General features: G+C 40.7%; 1 protein-coding gene and 1 pseudogene across 3 annotated transcripts in view; both read left to right on the top strand.

Annotated features, from left to right (window-relative positions):
- The window catches only part of CDK6 (cyclin dependent kinase 6), a 239,383-nt gene that overhangs the window by 56,774 nt on the left and 164,844 nt on the right, over positions 1 to 17,765 (top strand). For all 3 annotated transcript variants that reach the window (XM_046020621.1, XM_046020622.1, XM_046020620.1), the window contains exon 3: positions 10,870 to 11,005. In XM_046020621.1, coding sequence (XP_045876577.1) covers positions 10,870 to 11,005 — 136 coding nt within the window. The remainder of the gene's footprint in view (positions 1 to 10,869; positions 11,006 to 17,765) is intronic.
- On the top strand, positions 4,614 to 5,644 carry LOC123951713 (annotated as a pseudogene).

Here is a 17,765-nt window from a genome sequence, read left to right on the forward strand (position 1 = left end):
CTCTCTGTCTACTTGTGATCTCTGTCTGTCAAATAAATAAATAAAATCTTAAAAAAAAAAAGAACTAAGTGATTTAGTAAATCAGAGATGCTGACTTCGTATTCCCTCATAAGATGTTGGTAGCCTTGAACTTCGCAGCATGACCAGAGATTTCCCTGCTTTGGAGTTATGATTTGACATTTCACTTGACCCTTGGATTAACATAGGTTTGAATGCATTCATCCACATATATGTATATTTTTCCCTGTAAATACAGTAATTTCCCCCTGTAAGTATAGTACTGTAAATGTATTTTCTCTTCCTTATGATTTTCCTAATAACATTTTCTTTGCTATCTTTTTTTTTTTTTTTTTAATATGGACCATTTTACAGATTTGCCTGTCATCCTTGCATGGGGACCAATTTTAGTATATGTGCTGCGGAAGCGAACGCCAGCTTACTTTACTTAAAAAAATTCAATATGTAATACATATAACACACACAATATGTGTTACTCAACTCTGTTCTCAGTAAGGCATCCAGTCAGCAGTAGACTATTAGAAGTTGAGTTTCGGGGGAATCAAAAGTTACACGTGGATTTTTGACCACAGGGAGGTCAGCACCCCTAAGCTCTGCATTGCCCAAGGGTCACCTTCCCTGGGCATGTCCCCTTTTCAGCAGTAGGGAGTGAGGTTGTGTAAATCAGGGTTCTAGAACATATCTCATTGGGATGCAGCCTTTAAATTAAACTTTAAATTAAAACTTTATGTTGTTTTTAAATACTTCTCCTTGCCTCCTCACTTCCTCTTACCCCACTGAGTCCTTTCCTGCTCTAGGTTATATATTCCTAATTTGCTGTGAACTCGTCTGTATGTCATCTTCTACCTTTCTCTGCTTTTTCTCCACAAAATGCTTCTGCAGTCAGACCAGGAACCTCAAATAGGAATCCTTAGGAGAGATGAATTCATCTTCTCTGGAGCTGTCAGTTACCCTTGTCCAGTGGACACGTGCCTAGAGGGACAATATAAGGGGAATTTTCCCAGCCAGTCAGGACTAGTTCAGTCACCTAAAGGAAACTACTGCTGTTTATATGCTTGACCTTAATTCATTTTGTCTAATATGTAAGACATATTTGAGGTCAGATATTGATGTTTCAAAGTAATTTTAATCATTTCAAGATACGTATAAATGTTTTAGGATTTTTTTTTTTGTAAGTAAGAGAAGCACAACTCAAACTAGGTAAGTGTGAAAGTGATGTTACTAGCTAACGTAACGAATAAATCCCGGTTGTATCGGCACAAGTGGGGCCAGTGCTTAACCACTGTTCTCCAGAATCTCTTGCCTATCATTTCTCCTCACTGGCTGTCTGCCCTGTTGGCTGCAGTCCATGGTATGCTCACTAAAGTGGTGGCAAAGACAGTCACCGGCAGCTGCAGGCTTAGATGTTGCCAGTTTGGTAATCCCAGAATAAAGAGAGCTCTACTCTCCCAAAAGTTCTAGTAAAAATCCTGGGACTGATTCACATGGTCCTGTCCATCCCTGAATCAGCCCATGTCACTCTCTACAGGGGAGGTTACATGCCATGACACACTCTTGTCCCCACGACCATATTAACTAAGTAGGAAGGGTTCGTCAAAAACAAACAAGGATATGGTTTACGGAAGAGGGAATAGGTGTCGGAAAGGCAGACATCACAGATGTCTACTGAATATTAGAATGCAGAATGGATTTACTTTGATGTTTCATGTTACGTTTATAGATTTTGTTTGGAACTGATACACAGCCATACAGCATTACTTATGGTTTTATGTACCAGTCTTCTCTCCCTCAGCTAGATAGTAAAGCTCTTAAAGACTATACCCATCTTAGATCTTTTAGAATCTCTGAAACATATAGTACTATACCTGCACGTGGTAGGTACTCAAAAAGGTTTATGGACGCTGTGGAAACGGCAGGTTCCTTCTAGGAGCATTTTCATTATTGTTGGTGGCAAATACCTCTGGAGTTAACACCATTCAGTGTTGGTTTAGAACAAGTGCACACACAGCCCATTTAATGAGCAAGTGGAGAACACCCTGGCCAGTATCCAGTCGCATAGGGCAAGCAGGATGCGTGAACGTAACCTTGGGTACGTGCAAGCTATAGGCACAGAATGTGCTCCGTGGACTATAGAGAAAGATAAAAAAGAATTCTTCTCAATTCCAAAGACTGGCTGTAGTTCAAATAAAATTTTGTTTAGCGCCCTTAGGCAGCTGTGCCAGACATCTCTCAGCTCTTGAACTATTTGATGTCCAAACAGTCAAGACTATGAAAAAAAAGTGACAGGAAAAAAATCCTCATAGAACTTCCTGTGACAGGTCAAAGTTTAATCACAGCAAATAATGCAGATTTCCCTTTTATTATAACCACAGCAGAAAGGCAGGGCTTGTGTTTACAAAGCGTGTTGTTTGGGAGACCTCTGTAAATTGTAATCTTTGGAAATCCCAAGCCTGTTGGATGTAATCCTGTCCATTAGATGAAGGCAGCTTGCCTACGCCACAAAGATCCAGAACAGCAAGTTAAATGGAAAATATGAACAGGAAGCAGTCATTAAGAATTACAATGGGTAGGATGCAGAGTTAATTCACGGAGATATTTTGTTATGAGATAATGACATCACTAGGACAGCTGGAAAGCTGAGGGCTGTGAGGGGTCAGGACTATAGAGACAGGGAGAGAACTCCACTTTATGGGAGAGTTAGGGGCTTGGCTGGCTTAATTGTGAGATGGTAATGACCTAGCTGGCTTTTTTGGATTACGTTTTTCATAGCTCAGCTGGGTTTGGAGACTTAGTGAATGCTGAGAACCACTTTTCACTTCTGACCATTCCCTGGGATCACAGAAAGCTAAGCTCTCACGGTTGCATATCGAATGGTGGTTTTGATTTCCTCTGAAAGTCATCTGAGATACTTTGTTCACATTCAACGCAGTGCAAATGTATTTTGCCTATGGAACTGCAGTCATGTCATCACTGAAATGGCATTTTTGTCAGTTTACTGAATGGCAAAAAAAAAAAAAAAAAGTTTTCGAAAGTCTCAAGATGTCGGTCAACACAAGGAATCATAGTTAATGTTACTTTCCAGTCTTTCTGTTCAGATGTTCAGACCTGTCTGGCTCTTTTGTTTTGCAAGTGTAGGGGTTCTAGGCAGCCTGGCCACATTCCTCATTGATTTTATATAAATATATTACAGATTGTTAACCTCCTGCCAAATACCAGGGATTTCAGTTCTTGCTTTAGCTCAGTTGCTTTATGTGAGACTTATTTGTTATATTAAAACATCTATGTTCTCTTTATTGCCCACCACATTGACTTATTTATTTGATTTGGGGTAATTCCAGAGGGAGTCATTGTAGACAATAAAGCATCATAAATATTATGTTCTAAAATTCCTCAGATGAATACAGGCCTTTCCTGCTATTTGAAAGTAGAATGTTCCTGTGAAAGCTTTTGTAGGCTGAAATGGTGTAAAGTGAAGAAGCAATTACCATTAATTTGTATGGAAAGTCTTTTGAGTGTTCCCAGAACCTCTCTTGGGTTTTCTGATACCTTAGGACACATCTTGCTAACGGGTGCACAAAATAAATCAAGATAAAGCACAGATGCTCAGAGAGAGCCTCCAAAAGCTAAGGTGACTTGACGCCCTGAGGATGAGTGTCCTTGTGTAGAAGGAGTCTGAAGGTGTCCCCTGTTCACTGTTTGCGGTGCGTGCTGCCTCTGTAAAATCTCACGTATTGAGTGCTATTTTCAGTTTTCTCCTTTTTTCCTAAAAGCAAAAACCCTCTGAGATTTCTTCAGTTAGCGAGAACAGGTGTACTAATGTAGGACTTTGGTAAAAAAGTAAAAGGGTAGTGGCGTACACTTTCAAAGACTGGGGGATACCTGTATTTGTAATCATTGACTCAGAATGCATTTCCTACACATAATATAGTGTAAACTATATAGACTAATATAAATTATTATTATTTTTTTTACAGTGGTAGTATTCACTAAACATGTTAAACTGGATTTTGTACGTTAGCGTAGAGCAGCATTTCCCAAAATGTCTTTGGTGGAGTCATGGCTCTATAAGGGGTTAACCATCAGCACTAGAGCCAAAAAAGACAGGTGTCCTATGGGTCCTCCCAGGACCTCTCCTTCCCTTGATGTCACTTGGGAATTTCTAAGGAGAAAGTAATACGCTGCATTTTCCTAATGAAATTCATACCAGTATCCTAACCTTGCCTGGAAAGGCAACCCAGCAGGGTCGCCGGCTCTGGACACTGATGACCCTGGCCCTGCTGTGGCCCATCTCTCAAGACCTGATAGAGGAAGGAGGCTCAGAGGGTTTGTTCTGCGGGGAGCAATGGCTGCGGGGCACCGGAGGCGGTAGCGTGGAAGGCCGGGGGGAGCGGCAAAGGCCTGGGAGTACTTTCCCAGGGTTCAGCGCTGGGAAAGCGGCAGCCAGGGAGGGTCCCAGCCACGGCTGAGTCTGGGGAGCGAGTGGTCGCAGCGGTGGACCCAGGAGCTGGAGTGGGAACCCACCCGGGAGAGAAGTCGGTGGGCTGTGGGCGGCCTTCTCATCAAGAAGCTGGGCCCAGAGGCAGTGGACTCCAACCCGTACAGGGTTCCTGATGGCACTGAGCTGAATGGGAATTGGAATGGACTGCGGGGAGGAAATCTGTACCCTTGCTGTAGTGATAGTAGGTGTTGGCAGAGTTGTGTGACTGCTGACGTGGCCTCGTTACATTGCTACTCTTTGACCACGACAAGGAGGAGCTGGCCAGTATGAATAGAGCTTTCTTCCAACCTGTCCTTCCAATCAAGCAGGATTAAGTGACGTTCAAGCAGCAGTATATGCTTTGAGGAACATTAACCCTGGTGTTCTTTAGGAAGTAGACAACTACAGTATAACCCCAGTAGAAGACTTTCAGCATTGTATGGGTAAGAATAAGTAATGGCGGGTGAGAAGAGGGAAAACCCCTTGACCCAGTTTTTAGCTGTGCGGACGGTTTGGAAGCTTGGATGACAATAAACGTGGCTTGTGATGAACTTGGGCAAACGTGGCTGGAGTCTGGGATCAGTGAAAGTGCAGCTTCAGGACATATACAGCTCATAATTCCTGGAGAATCTGCTTGTTTGGCATGTGCTCCACCAAATTGCTGTAAATACCGATGAAAAGACCTTCAAATGAGATGGTGCTGTGCAGCCGGTCTTCCCGCCACTGTCGGCATGGTTGCTGGAATCTTGGTGCAAAATGTGTTAAAAGTTTCTGTGAAACTTTGGTACTGTGAGTTTTTACCTTGGATAAAATGCAGTGCACGATTCTTTTCCCTTCTGGGTCCATGAAACCAAATCCTTAGTGTGTTGACAGAAATTGCAGGAAGCAACAGGAAGACTACAAGAACAGAAGGTTGTTCAAGAAGAGGAAGAGATGATAGGTGAAGACAAGGGTTGAGGTATTGAGTTGGTATCTGAGGTTTCAGAAAAGGAATTGCACAATTATTCAGGCCCAGTTCCTGACTTACCTGAAGGATTGACCTTGCCATATACAATTCCCAGAAAGCAAGAAGGTTCTATACCTGAGGTAACTGTGGGAGATTCTGGTGAAACCTTGCAAGACACTGTGGCCAAGATAAAGAATATGTAGATAATGGACTGACCTGTATTTTACTTCCCAAGCTTAAGCCCGTTCCCTTGCCATTTAAAAAAATCACTTAAAAACTGGCAAAGCTTAGGGCAACATGAACTGATACGTAGTCTTCACAGAATTGTTACACTTTTCCAAAATACTGTGTTACTTGTTGCTTTCTCCCTTCAACTAAGTCAGTAATTCCCCTAAAACTCATGTTTCATTCTAGTTAAGAACGCTTGAAAACTTCGCCATTAAAATGTCTGTGCCCTTTCGAAGGGGCGGGAAGAGATGACCAATTTGATGCCATATTCCTTTTCCTTCCAGTAATCCTTTGTGGCCTAGTACCTGAGGCATGGGCAATAAAGTAGTATGTGGTTTTCAAATACAGGGAAAGGACAGGAGCTGCAACCTGTTGATGAGAGCTACCAGGCATCTACTCACTGTATGTAGAATCACTCTCTACAAGAAAACTGTCTACTACTATTAACTTAGTTAGCAGTGAATTTAAAATAGTCAACCTGTAAAATAAAAATATCCTCTCAAATGTTTCCTGATGAAGTAAATGCTGAAGTGAAGTTACTAGAAACATTTATAAACCTGTGAATTATATCAAAATAAGACAAAGGCAAACAAAAGGAAGCTCTCTTCACAGAAGAATGGAGTAGGGTACTTTCAGGAAGTACAAATTATATTTCTGCACTGGCAGAGGAAAAGAAATGATTGCACCTGTGGAATATGTATCTGGAGTCGCTGTACTTTATTGAGGAGCAAGGAATAAATTTAGGGTAAGATCGTTTAGTTTATACCCATCATGTGAGCTACCTTTAGGATATTTCATTTAAATTTGATTCCTAGATAATCCGATAGTACTTTAGTGGGGGCATAGAAGAGACCTAAATTACCTATGCAGTGACTGACATGTATTTAGTCACTGGAAGTGTCATTTATCCTGATCATGAGCACTAAATTATAAATTGGTAAACTGGTTTTCTCTGGAGTTGCATACAGATAAAAGGTTAGAGAACCTTGGTAAACAATGGTTTGAAGACCAATAAAAAACATGAATGTTTTTTATCAGTAGGCTGTGGTAATCTTCTATTTTGATGATTTCTTTCTTTCTCTCTCATTTTTTTTTTTTTTTTTTTTGCTTTCAAGATGTGAATGTCAAATTGTATCTGTAGGGAAAAAGTGTTAGTACAAAATGAAAACTGTGATCTCCGCTTGTAAAATAAAGTTCTAAAATCTGATCTCAGAATGTACACCCTCCAAAATAATAGCACCTTAAAAAATCAGAAGAATTGGCTCCTTGAACCAGCAGGAGCCACTTCTACCTAACACCATTCTTTTTTGTAACTTTGAAGAATAAAACAATTAAATACATTAAAATTTATACAGGAATGTTGTATGCTATGTATGCACAGTCACACATACCTCTTTAAAGTTCCACATTTTATTTCTTTTTTTTTTTTTTAAGATTTTATTTATTTACTTGACAGAGAGAGAGATCACAAGTAGGCAGAGAGGCAGGCAGAGAGAGGGGGGGAAGCAGGCTCCCCGCTGAGCAGAGAGCCCGATGCAGGGCTCGATCCCAGGACCCTGAGATCATGAACTGAGCCGAAGGCAGAGGCTTAACCCACTGAGCCACTCAGGTGCCCCAAAATTCCACATTTTAAAAATTGGCCAGTTAGGGCACCTGGGTGGCTCAGTCAGTTAAGCATCTGCTCAGGTCATGATTCCAGGGTTCTGGGATAGAGCCTCGCATTGGGCTCCTTTCCCTCACCCGCCCTGTGCTCCTGTATGCACTCTCTCTTGTTCAGTCTCTCAAATAAATAAAATCTTTAAAAAATTGCCAGTTAAAATTAGTGCCTTTTCTCCATGGCTTATCGTTGAGAGCAATGGGCAGTGGCTTCCGTGAGCTCACCTCTGCCCATCTCATGTGTGGAGTCCAGTTGCCTTAAGTATCATCAGTGAGTCTTCATATTTTGAAGAGAATAATACAACTTTGAGGAAAGTTGCTTGGGTGGGTTAGATGTTATTCTTTTTTTTTTTTTTTTTAAGATTTTATTTATTTATTTGACAGACAGAGATCACAAGTAGGCAGAGAGGCAGGCATGGGGAGTGGGGGAAGCAGGCTCCCTGCTGAGCAGAGAGCCTGATGTGGGGCTCCATCCCAGGACTCTGAGACCACGACCCGAGCCAAAGGCAGAGGCTTTAACCCACTGAGCCACCCATGCACCCCTAGATGTTATTCTTGAATTGTGTCACATGAACAGTAAAATGAAGCAACAGAGCCTGCTGCTACGGCGGTTAGGTAACAACAACGGTTTGGAAGCAGGCGACCTTCTGGTTCAGCAGCGTTTTATGATCATTTTATATTACAGTTACATCCCCGTCCAACTTTTTCTTTTCTTCTGGAAATTACTGAAATATCATATATTCAAACCTGTAAGTGCAGGAAACACTGGAATTGCTAAAATCAGTGTTACCCTGAGGCAGTGGTAAAAAAATATATAATTTTTTCATGAAGGAAATGCATTAATTACAGTGGAAACATTTTAAAAGTAACATTTAAGCAGCACTGCTGTAGTGGTGCAGTTGCGTGTTTGTGTTTGAATTTAGTACATGTCATTTTTGATTCATTGTGGTTTTATCTAATTACAAAAATAGAAGTAACCTATAGAAAGAAGCTTGGTGATTGTGGAACTGCTTTTTCTTCTGCAAAAGGAAGGAAAAAGGCGAAGATGGCAAAGTATGTGGGTTTTATAATGGAAGGAAGATGGTTCAAAGGAGCCCATGAATAAATGGTAGTTGCCTCACTTTACCAAACTGATGGAGTTATTTTGATAAACTTCCCAAGTGGCGAATTCATCTGTGATGGCAGTCATCACTGTCACAGAATGGCCCTCACATGATTAATGGCATTATCTTCAATAAATTTAGTAGGAGTTTTTACTTTATCAGAATAGTTTTCCAGAATAAGTTACATTAGTGACATCAGAAGACTCTGGGATTTCAAAAAAAATCAAGTTTGGAAGTAGATGATGAAAACTGAGAAATAAGGGCGCCTGGGTGGCTCAGTCCACTAAGCATCTGCCTTCCACTCAGGTCTTGATCCCAGGGTCCTGGGATCAGTCCCCACATCGGGATCTCTGATCATCAGGCAGTCTGCTTCTCCCTCTGCCTACATAAAATCTTTTAAAAAAAATTTTTTTTAATATAAAACTTAGAAATCAGGCATCTGGATGAGTCATTCAGTTGGGCATCCAACTCTTGATTTTAGCTCAGGTCATCATCTTCCGGTCCTGGGATCCACCCCAGTCGGGCTCAACTCTGCTTAAGATTCTCTCTCCCTCTCTTTCCCCCTGCCCCTCTCCCCCTGCTCCCAGGTCTGTGTGCACGCTTGCTCTCTCCCTCTCAAATAAATACTAAGATGAAATCTTTGAAACTTAGAAATCAGGGCACCTGGGTGGCTCAGTCGGCTAAGCAGCTGCCTTTGGTTCAGGTCATAGTCCTGGGGGTACTGGGATCCAGCCCTGCGTCGGGCTCCTAGCTCAACAGGGAATCTGCCTCTCTCTTTCCCTGCCCCTCCACACAGCTTGTGCTCTCTCAAATAAATAAATATCTAAAACAAAAACTTAGAAATCAGAGTATTTTTTTTTAAAGATTTTATGTATTTATTTGTCAGAGAGAAAGAGAGAGCACAAACAAGGGAGCGGCAGGCAGAGGGAGAGGAAGAAGTAGCCTCCCCGCTGAGCCAGGAGCCCAATGTAGGATTCAATCCCAGAACCCTGGGATCATGACCTGAGCTAAAGGCAGCTGCTTAACCAATTGAGCCAAAATCAGAATATTTAGAAGTAGATAAACGTGAGAAGAAATTCATATGATCTTGATTGATTTTAGTGGAGTTGTAGAACTCTTCCCAACTGCCCATCATTAAAGAGTAGCGTGGATCTGGCTGTGAAGTGTGTGTGGTCGGTGGTGGTGTCCATCCCCCCAGACTTAATGATAGTGTTCTTTAGTTTATTTCACAGTTTAATTTAAATTCACAGAGAAGTACCAAATGTTGTGGGGCCCCATTTAGTCCAGAAATGCAGTGGGGTGACATGGTGAACCCGGTTGGCATTAAGAATTCAACAGAGGTAATATACAAAGTACATAATTGAGAGTCAACCCTGCATTCTAGTGACGGGTTATGTGCACATTTATGGTTAGTTTCTTTGAAGAGAAAGAGTGTTTATTCGGTTTTTAAAAATGAAAGAAAAGACTAAGAATAGCATTTTATTAGCCTTAGTATTTATATTACATTCTTGTCAGATTTATTTACAGCTTGTTTACGGGTGGTTTGTTTAATTATTCAGACGTGGTGAGCGTCTCATGTGCTGGATAGTGTACTGTCTGTGGTTGAAAGTAAAGAAGAATTTGTCCTTGGGCTTGAAAATGCTCTCAACTAGTGACGGCTTTGCTTTTAAAACTTGAGTTTTGACTTAGTTGTGGAATTGTATGGAAGACATTAGATTCGCCCATCCAAACTTAATTATAAAGTCTGTTAATCAGTCTTTATTATTTACGGGTAATGTAGTTTGCTAATGTAGTTTCAAATACTGCCTCTCTCCTGCAGAAAATGTTAAAATTTCAGTTTTCATCAGCATGTTATTTGGAATTTTTTAAACCAAGTATTTATGCCCTTTCCAGGGAGATGATTTGATTCACCAGAATGAGAAGTCTCTCTTAGAAATAATCCAAATTTCTCTGTATTTCATCATCCTCATTTTCATAGGCCTGATTGTGACACCTTAAATTCCAGAAAAATCTTCATCGCAGAGTCCAGCATCTCCGAAGAATGCTTAATCTGTCCCTTTAATAGTTCTTGAACCGTGTGCCAAAAAGAACCCTATTTTTGCTAGGCTGCAGTTTTTTAAACTATCTCCATTGGCAAGTTGTATGTAAGTAAGGTCTTAACTAAGGAAACTCTCCAGGCAAACATTCCTATGCTCCAGTCATGTTGTTTTCTCTTTGCTGCTGTGGATTTTGTCATCACTTAACCAAGTGCTTCCCTCCTGAATCTCAGATTACTTTTAGAGTATCAGATCCCATTAGGTACCCTTACATATCATAGTGATCAACACTGCCGTTTTTTTTTTTCGTATTGTATGATCGAATTGCAGGATATATGTAAGATGTACAAGTTACTTCTTTGCCTGTTGTCACTGACTTAATATCTCTTTCTTTTTTTCTTTTAGGTTGTTTGATGTATGCACAGTGTCACGAACAGACAGAGAAACCAAACTGACATTAGTGTTCGAACATGTCGATCAAGACTTGACCACTTACTTGGATAAAGTCCCGGAGCCTGGCGTGCCCACTGAAACCATAAAGGTACCAAGAATCATCTCTCTGCTTGATTAAATAGTCACACTATTAGGATGTGAGGGCGATCTGGCTGCGACATCTGTCACCCCATTGATTGCCAGGGTTGATTCGGCTGATCTGGCTGGCTAGGTCCCCTTCCTCCCTCACCGCTCCATGTGCGTCCCTCCCGAAGCTGCGCGCTGGGTCGAAGAGGACGACCTTCCCCGATAGAGGAGAGGACCGTTCTTCGGTCAAGGGTATATGAGTAGCTGCGCTCCCCTGCTAGAACCTCCAAACAAGCTCTCAAGGTCTATTTGTAGGAGAACGTAGGGTAGTCAAGCTTCCAAGACTCCAGACACATCCAAATGAGGCGCTGCACGTGGCAGTCTGCCTTTCTTAAAAAAAAAAAAAAAAATAGTCACACTATTATAGTCCATTATGCAGTAACATTTCTTTCCTATGAAAATTGCCAGGGGGTGCCTAGCTGGTTCGGTCAGTGGAACATGTGACTCTTGATCTCAGGGTCTCAGGGTGTAGAGCTTACTTTATAAAAAAATATTGCCAGAATTAGAGCTTTTGGAACTCTGTAGATAATTAAATATACCAGCTAAGTGAGATGTTCAAAGAATGAGGTATATTCTAGCTCATTAATTACAGAGCTGAGTGAAAAAACCTTTGAAGTGTTAATACATATTAAAATTTTTGAAAAGTATCTATATGTACATTATCTGGCCCTAATCTTAGAAGGTATAGTGTCGTAAATATAGCTCAGTCTTTTTCTGATCATTCACAGACCCTGAGGGACATAATTTGAAACTTCGCCATGAACACGTTGCATATTGTAGTTGTGTAATGACTCCAGGACGTAAATTATACTGTGTAAATCTGAAATACTCATTCTTAGACCCTCATTCTCCAATTTTTTTTTTCTCACTCATGAAACACTTAGAGGAAGCCTCAGTGCCAGGTACAGTCCTAAACCCTTCGGGTGCAGGAATGAGTTAAGACTCCTTAGAGATCATCAAGCTAGGTGTGCTGGATTGACCAGAAGTCCTTTCTTCCTTCAACCCTAGTGGGAAAACCTACTTAGGAAGTTTTGTTGGTCATACTTCTGTCCTGCTTAATGGAACTTCCCAGTATATCTCTTGGATCAGTGAGTGTCCTGTGCGGGCAGGTATTCAAGATGACCCTTTCATTTATGTGTATCAGGTGACTTAATGAAACAGGCCTCTTACCTAATCATTCCATGTTTAGAAATGGGTTCTAAAATTCAGCATCATTTTAGATAAGAAGTAATACCTGGAAACACTTTATGTGGAAATACTTTTATGGAAATACTTGACTTCTAGTGATAGTAAGGTGGTGTTTTCAGATGCTGACACATTTAGAACTTGATGCTGAATGCTTTGTTCCTTTGGTTTTACGTTGATAAAGGATTTATGTTCCCATCTGCTTTCATAAAAGAATATGATGCTCAGTAGTGTGCACTCATCTCTTCCTGAGCAGTTTTAGGGACTTAAAGGTCCTTTACATGTAGGAATTCCTGGAGCGCCTGGGTGGCTCAGTCTGTTAAGTGTCCGATTCTTGATTTTGGCTCAGGTCATGATGTCAGGGTCATGAGATCAAGCCCTGTGCTCAGCATGGAATCCGCTTGAGATTAGTTCTCTCCCTCTGCCTCTCGTCCTCTCTCCCCCCGCTCACGTGCATGCTCTCTCTCTCTCTCTCTCTAAATGAATAAAATCTTAAAAAAAAAAAAAAATGCAGGTAATCCTTCTTACCTGTCTTGGCCCTCTTTTCCTCTATCCCTGCATCTCTCTTTACTCTCACTTTTATTCCAGTGTGGCTTCAGTGCTTTCCTTTATGAGCTTGTCTGAAACCCTGTGTTCATCCCACAAGGCAGAGCCCCTTTTCGTGGACTCTGTTACCTGCCAAGTTAGACTCTGTGTGGTTTACGATTTCTTACCTATGTCATCCTCCTCCTCCTCACTGTCATTTCTTTGCCCCCCCCCCCAATAACTATCTGCTGAACTTCCAGGCCCACCCCAGATAGTTTTTGATCAACTTTCACAGCTGGATATAATCTCATTGGTCTTAACAGCGCTTGTTTTACACATCTCCCCCTTTTGGTCCTATTTTCTACCTTTAATTGTGATTATTTATGTCAATATTCATTCATCTTTGTATCCTGTCAGTCGCTACACAGATTTTTACACATAGGTACTCAGTAAATAAGACACATTGACAGACTTTCTTCGGATGTAATTATTTCAAAATTATTTTTAGGAGGGCAGGAGGGGAAAATAATGTTGGTTATCAGAAGGTTTTGATAAGGTGAACTGTTAAAAGTATTTCCAAGTTCTTCATCCATCTCCTGGGAAAGGAAATGTCACCATTCTGTATTGAACAGAAAATTCTCCCAGAGTCTCTTAAATTTCTTCAGCCTTTGGGGGTAATACCCCCACTGATCCTATAGGGTCCAAGTTTGCTGGTTGAGGTGGAGGTGGAGGCTAGGGGGGTCTGGTTATTTAAGGTTAGTGTTTAATGGTATATTGATGCTTTCATAGTAAATTATGAAATACTTCAGGCAGTTAATGTAGATGTCAATGGTTAATTGAATATTTTCCTGACTTAAAGGCTAATCAAAAGATCTCTTTTGTCTTCATCTTTAACTTTTTAAAAATTTTCTGAACTATACTGTGCTAATCTGCTTTTCTTCCTTATCAAATATAAGAGTTTTAAAAGTAATTTGAGTGTTTGTGATCTGGTAAGGCCATTATTTAAAACATGAATAATCATGGTAAAAGCACTATCAAACCATCAGATGTATGGTTTTAGGCCTTATATGGGAGTGATACAAAATTGTTTTTAGTAAAAACTTGCACTTTTGTTCTTGTGATTGATTTCTTTTTAAAGAGTTGGTATATAGGGGTGCCTGGGTAGCTCAGTCAGTTAAGTGTCTGCCTTTGGCTCAGGTCGTGATCTCAGGGTCCTGAGACTGAGTCCTGCATCAGGCTCCCTGCTCAGTGGGGAGTCGGCTTCTCCCTCTGCCAGCTTCTCCGCCTGTTTATGCTTGCTCTTTCTTTTTGTCTCTGACAAATAAATACATAAATAAAATCTTTAAAAAAAAAGAGTTGGTATGCAGGATAAACATCTGCTAAGGAGGAGGTTCTGGTTAGTTGGGGTTCTGGTTAATTGAGTTTGGTAAGGACTCAGTCAGAAAACAAAATATTTCGTTACATAGACTTATTTATAGGCACTCTCAATAACTAGATAACTAGATCAAGAGAATATTGCTTTTATGAACAACCTATTGGGAACACAGTTGGATTCTTACATAATATGTTTTGTTGTAGTAAGAGTTTTTCTGAGTATATTGGTACAAATATTTATTGAATATTTACAGAGTTTTGTGCCAGCCTTTGGGGAACAACAAAAATGAATTAGCCAAGAAGCTTACTCTACACCCAGAAACATGTAGTACACATTTTCTTATGGTTATTTCAATAGTTTAGGGAGTGTTCACAGGTAAAAAGAAAAAAAAAAAAAAACAAAACAAGACTCACTCATGAATGAGCACCGTCTACAGCTGATTCTTTGTATTATGGCACCAAAGTATTTTCTAAAATGTTCTTTAAAAATGTGGGTATTAGTATTGACATAGTCTTACAAGTGTCAGAACATATCATGCTGTAAAATAATAATAAATACGCAAGAAAATCTTAACATGAAACAAATATAAAACAGAAAATCAAGACCTCCTGTAAGATCATTTAGGGTAAGGGAGTTTTCCTCAACACCCTGTCCTCTAGTACGTTTTCTGGGGCACTGTTTACCTGTTACCCACTTAAGTTCACTCAGGACATAAATTACAGGAGGTGAGCAGTACTTGGATAAAATTGGAATGTTCCGTGGTCTCCAACTAGCTATGATAGAGGTCAAATCTTTTTGTTTAGTATTTTCATCAACATATTTGTTAGAAAAGAACCCAGGATGGGCTTCTGTGATGTGCTTATTACATAGATCACATAACAATTTTTTAAATTCTTTTAAATACCATTTGTTAACAACAACAGCAACAAAAACAAGAAAAAGGGAAAAACACCCTGGAGCCCTACGTATCTGTGAAGGTTGCTAGTTGGGTGAACTCACTGGGAAAAGCTTGCAATGACTACGTGGTATTCACATAGGGCTTTGATAAAGTAAGTGAAGTGTGGTAGTGTGAACGGGAACTTGCCATTGAGAGGCTCATGAGAATAAAATAAAATCATGGGCGGTTCTTCCCAACATTTTAAAGTACACTGTACTATAAAAGTAAATAAATGCATACATACATCTAGTGCGTACTTCATCTTGAGGTCTTCATCACCTCTTCATCACCTCTTCGTGACGTCGTAAGGCGCGTGCGTTGGTGATGACGACGACGTTTGCTTAGAGGAGCCTGCTGCCTGTTGTACTTTAAAGTCAGCAAATATTCATAGGCTTGTCATTGCTGTATCTTGTTTTCCTCTTTTTAATTCTGAATGTTATCTTTCAATTTACTTGATTATGGGGGGAGTCTGTGCCATCTTTATGTTTCTTTGAATTTGACATTGTCTTCGTAGACTTCCATGCTTAAACTTTAGGAGACAATAATTGACACCTTAATGATTATCTTTTTTTTTTTTAGGGTTCAAGATAAATTTAGAGTCTCTGTGCTTAGATAGCACTTTTCATTTATGAGGACTTTATGAGAAAAAGGGGCTTCCAGATTTTTTTTTCCTCTTTCATGCCTTTATCAGCCGCCCTGTGAGAGGGAATCAGAAAGAACCTGTAAATAAAATCTGTCTTCTTGTTCCTTAACCATCGTAACTGCTACCCAGAAAATGAACTATATGGCAGATTTTGTATCAGGAGAGACTTCCCTGTAAAGTCTTCTGTTTTATAGGGTTTTAAAATGAAATGCCCTGTTTTACTGAGCTACTTATTTGGTGCTTAGGCTTGCCTGTAATAGTACAACGTATTTCCTAGTATATGGAATGGCTTCTCAACATCTTATAAACTCCTTCTTTGGACATTCTGTGCCTATAACATGTTTGTTGAAATTGGCAGTATAATTTCACAAGTAGAAATCCAAGGCACTGAAAGATCAGTCAGAAAAGATCAGCTGCCTCTCCAAAACAGGACAGGGTTCTTTTAGCTCCGGACCATATGGCCCCTTTGTATGACTCAATCTTGGAATAAAAATTACATTTTACTTATGTATTTCTATGATAAATGAGTTCTATAGGGCTTGAGAAGGCCCAAAAGCTCAAGGTTTATGTGTCTGTTTGGGTCATTTTCCCTGTGAATTAGATTTCGTTTTATCTTCAATTGAATGTTTCTTACAGATTTCTGTTGGTTGTAATCTCTTCCCTAGGAGATAAAATATACTATTTGGTTTATTTTACAAAACCCAGACTTCAGGGACTGACACACACTCTTAATAGCACCTGTTTTCTGCCTCTGGGAAATATCTGTTTTCATGAATAATATCTGCTTGCAGTAAACAGTGGCTCTGGTGTCAGTATGGGATGCCCGGGGCTGTGCCTTCTTTCTCCATCTGACATAACGCAGAGTGACTGATGGGTCCCCTGCCACCACGGATGAGGAAAAGTCCCCCAGACCCTTCTCTCCTCTCACCCCTAAAGGAATCAAGCCATTGCCCCTTCTTGGCTCCTGGTGGTCTCCACTTTGCCTGAATTATGAGCAGGTGATTTGTCTCATCTTTGCAGGACACAGAGCAAATTAACATGAAAATATCGCTTCTCAGAAAACAAGGCAGGCTTGAATGCCCCGTCGCTGCTGGTCATTAGCCATCTGCCACCGACACTCATACTCTGTTTATCACATTGGAAATTCAGAGCAGATGTTGCATAATAAGGTGATCCCAAAAACAAGGCAAGAAATTCAAAGAACACATACTCCACAATAACGATAAGGATCCTGGAAGGACAGTTTTTTCCATCTAGTGTCATGGCTGGACTAATTGAATAGACCATGTTTTTAAAAACACACATGTATGCACACACATCTGTCCTTGTGTTTAATGCTGCTTTTTGTAGTAACGTGAAATAATTTTGAAAGAAAACGCCTATGGGAAAGCTGTCTGAGAAGACTGTTTAATAAAATTAATTTTTAATAAGCAAAGTAGAATGTCCTAATAACACTAGTTCCAGGGCAAAGTAGCTCATAGGGCAGTCACGCCAGTGTTGATTTTTACTCTATGATGGACCACAACGTACAGCAATTTAACTTCAGATAGTTCACTCCTATGGTACAGTTGGATCGCTCAGGGCTCGTTGCTCACCAGTGCTGTTTCCCAGACCATTAATTTTCTTCTTAGTACTCAAGATCCTATGTTCCCTATACCCTTTCCCTCCACTGCTTCTCCCACCCATCGCTGTCCCCACCACCACCCCCACTCTCCACAGGCTTAGCTTTACGGGGCTCTGCATAGCTCTGCACCAGCCCTCTCTTCTGTCCCCGGCTTTGGGCTCTCTCCAGCCTGCATCCTAGGAGTCTTTCATTTTAGTTCCACTACCCTTCCGCATCGAGGTAACAATACTTGATAGGACCCGCTGTTGCAGTGTTTTATCTAATCCATATATGCACGTTCTAGACCCTTATGATGCCCTAGAAGAAGCATATCATTCAGGGCACCTGGGTGGCTCAGTTGGTTAAGCGTCCGACTCTTGATTTCGGCTCAGGTCGTGATCTCGGGGTTGAGCCCTGTGTGCGGCTTCCTGCTCAGCAGGAAGTCTGCTTGGAA

Source organism: Meles meles, chromosome 10 (assembly GCF_922984935.1).
Source record: "Meles meles chromosome 10, mMelMel3.1 paternal haplotype, whole genome shotgun sequence".
NCBI lineage: Eukaryota > Metazoa > Chordata > Mammalia > Carnivora > Mustelidae > Meles > Meles meles.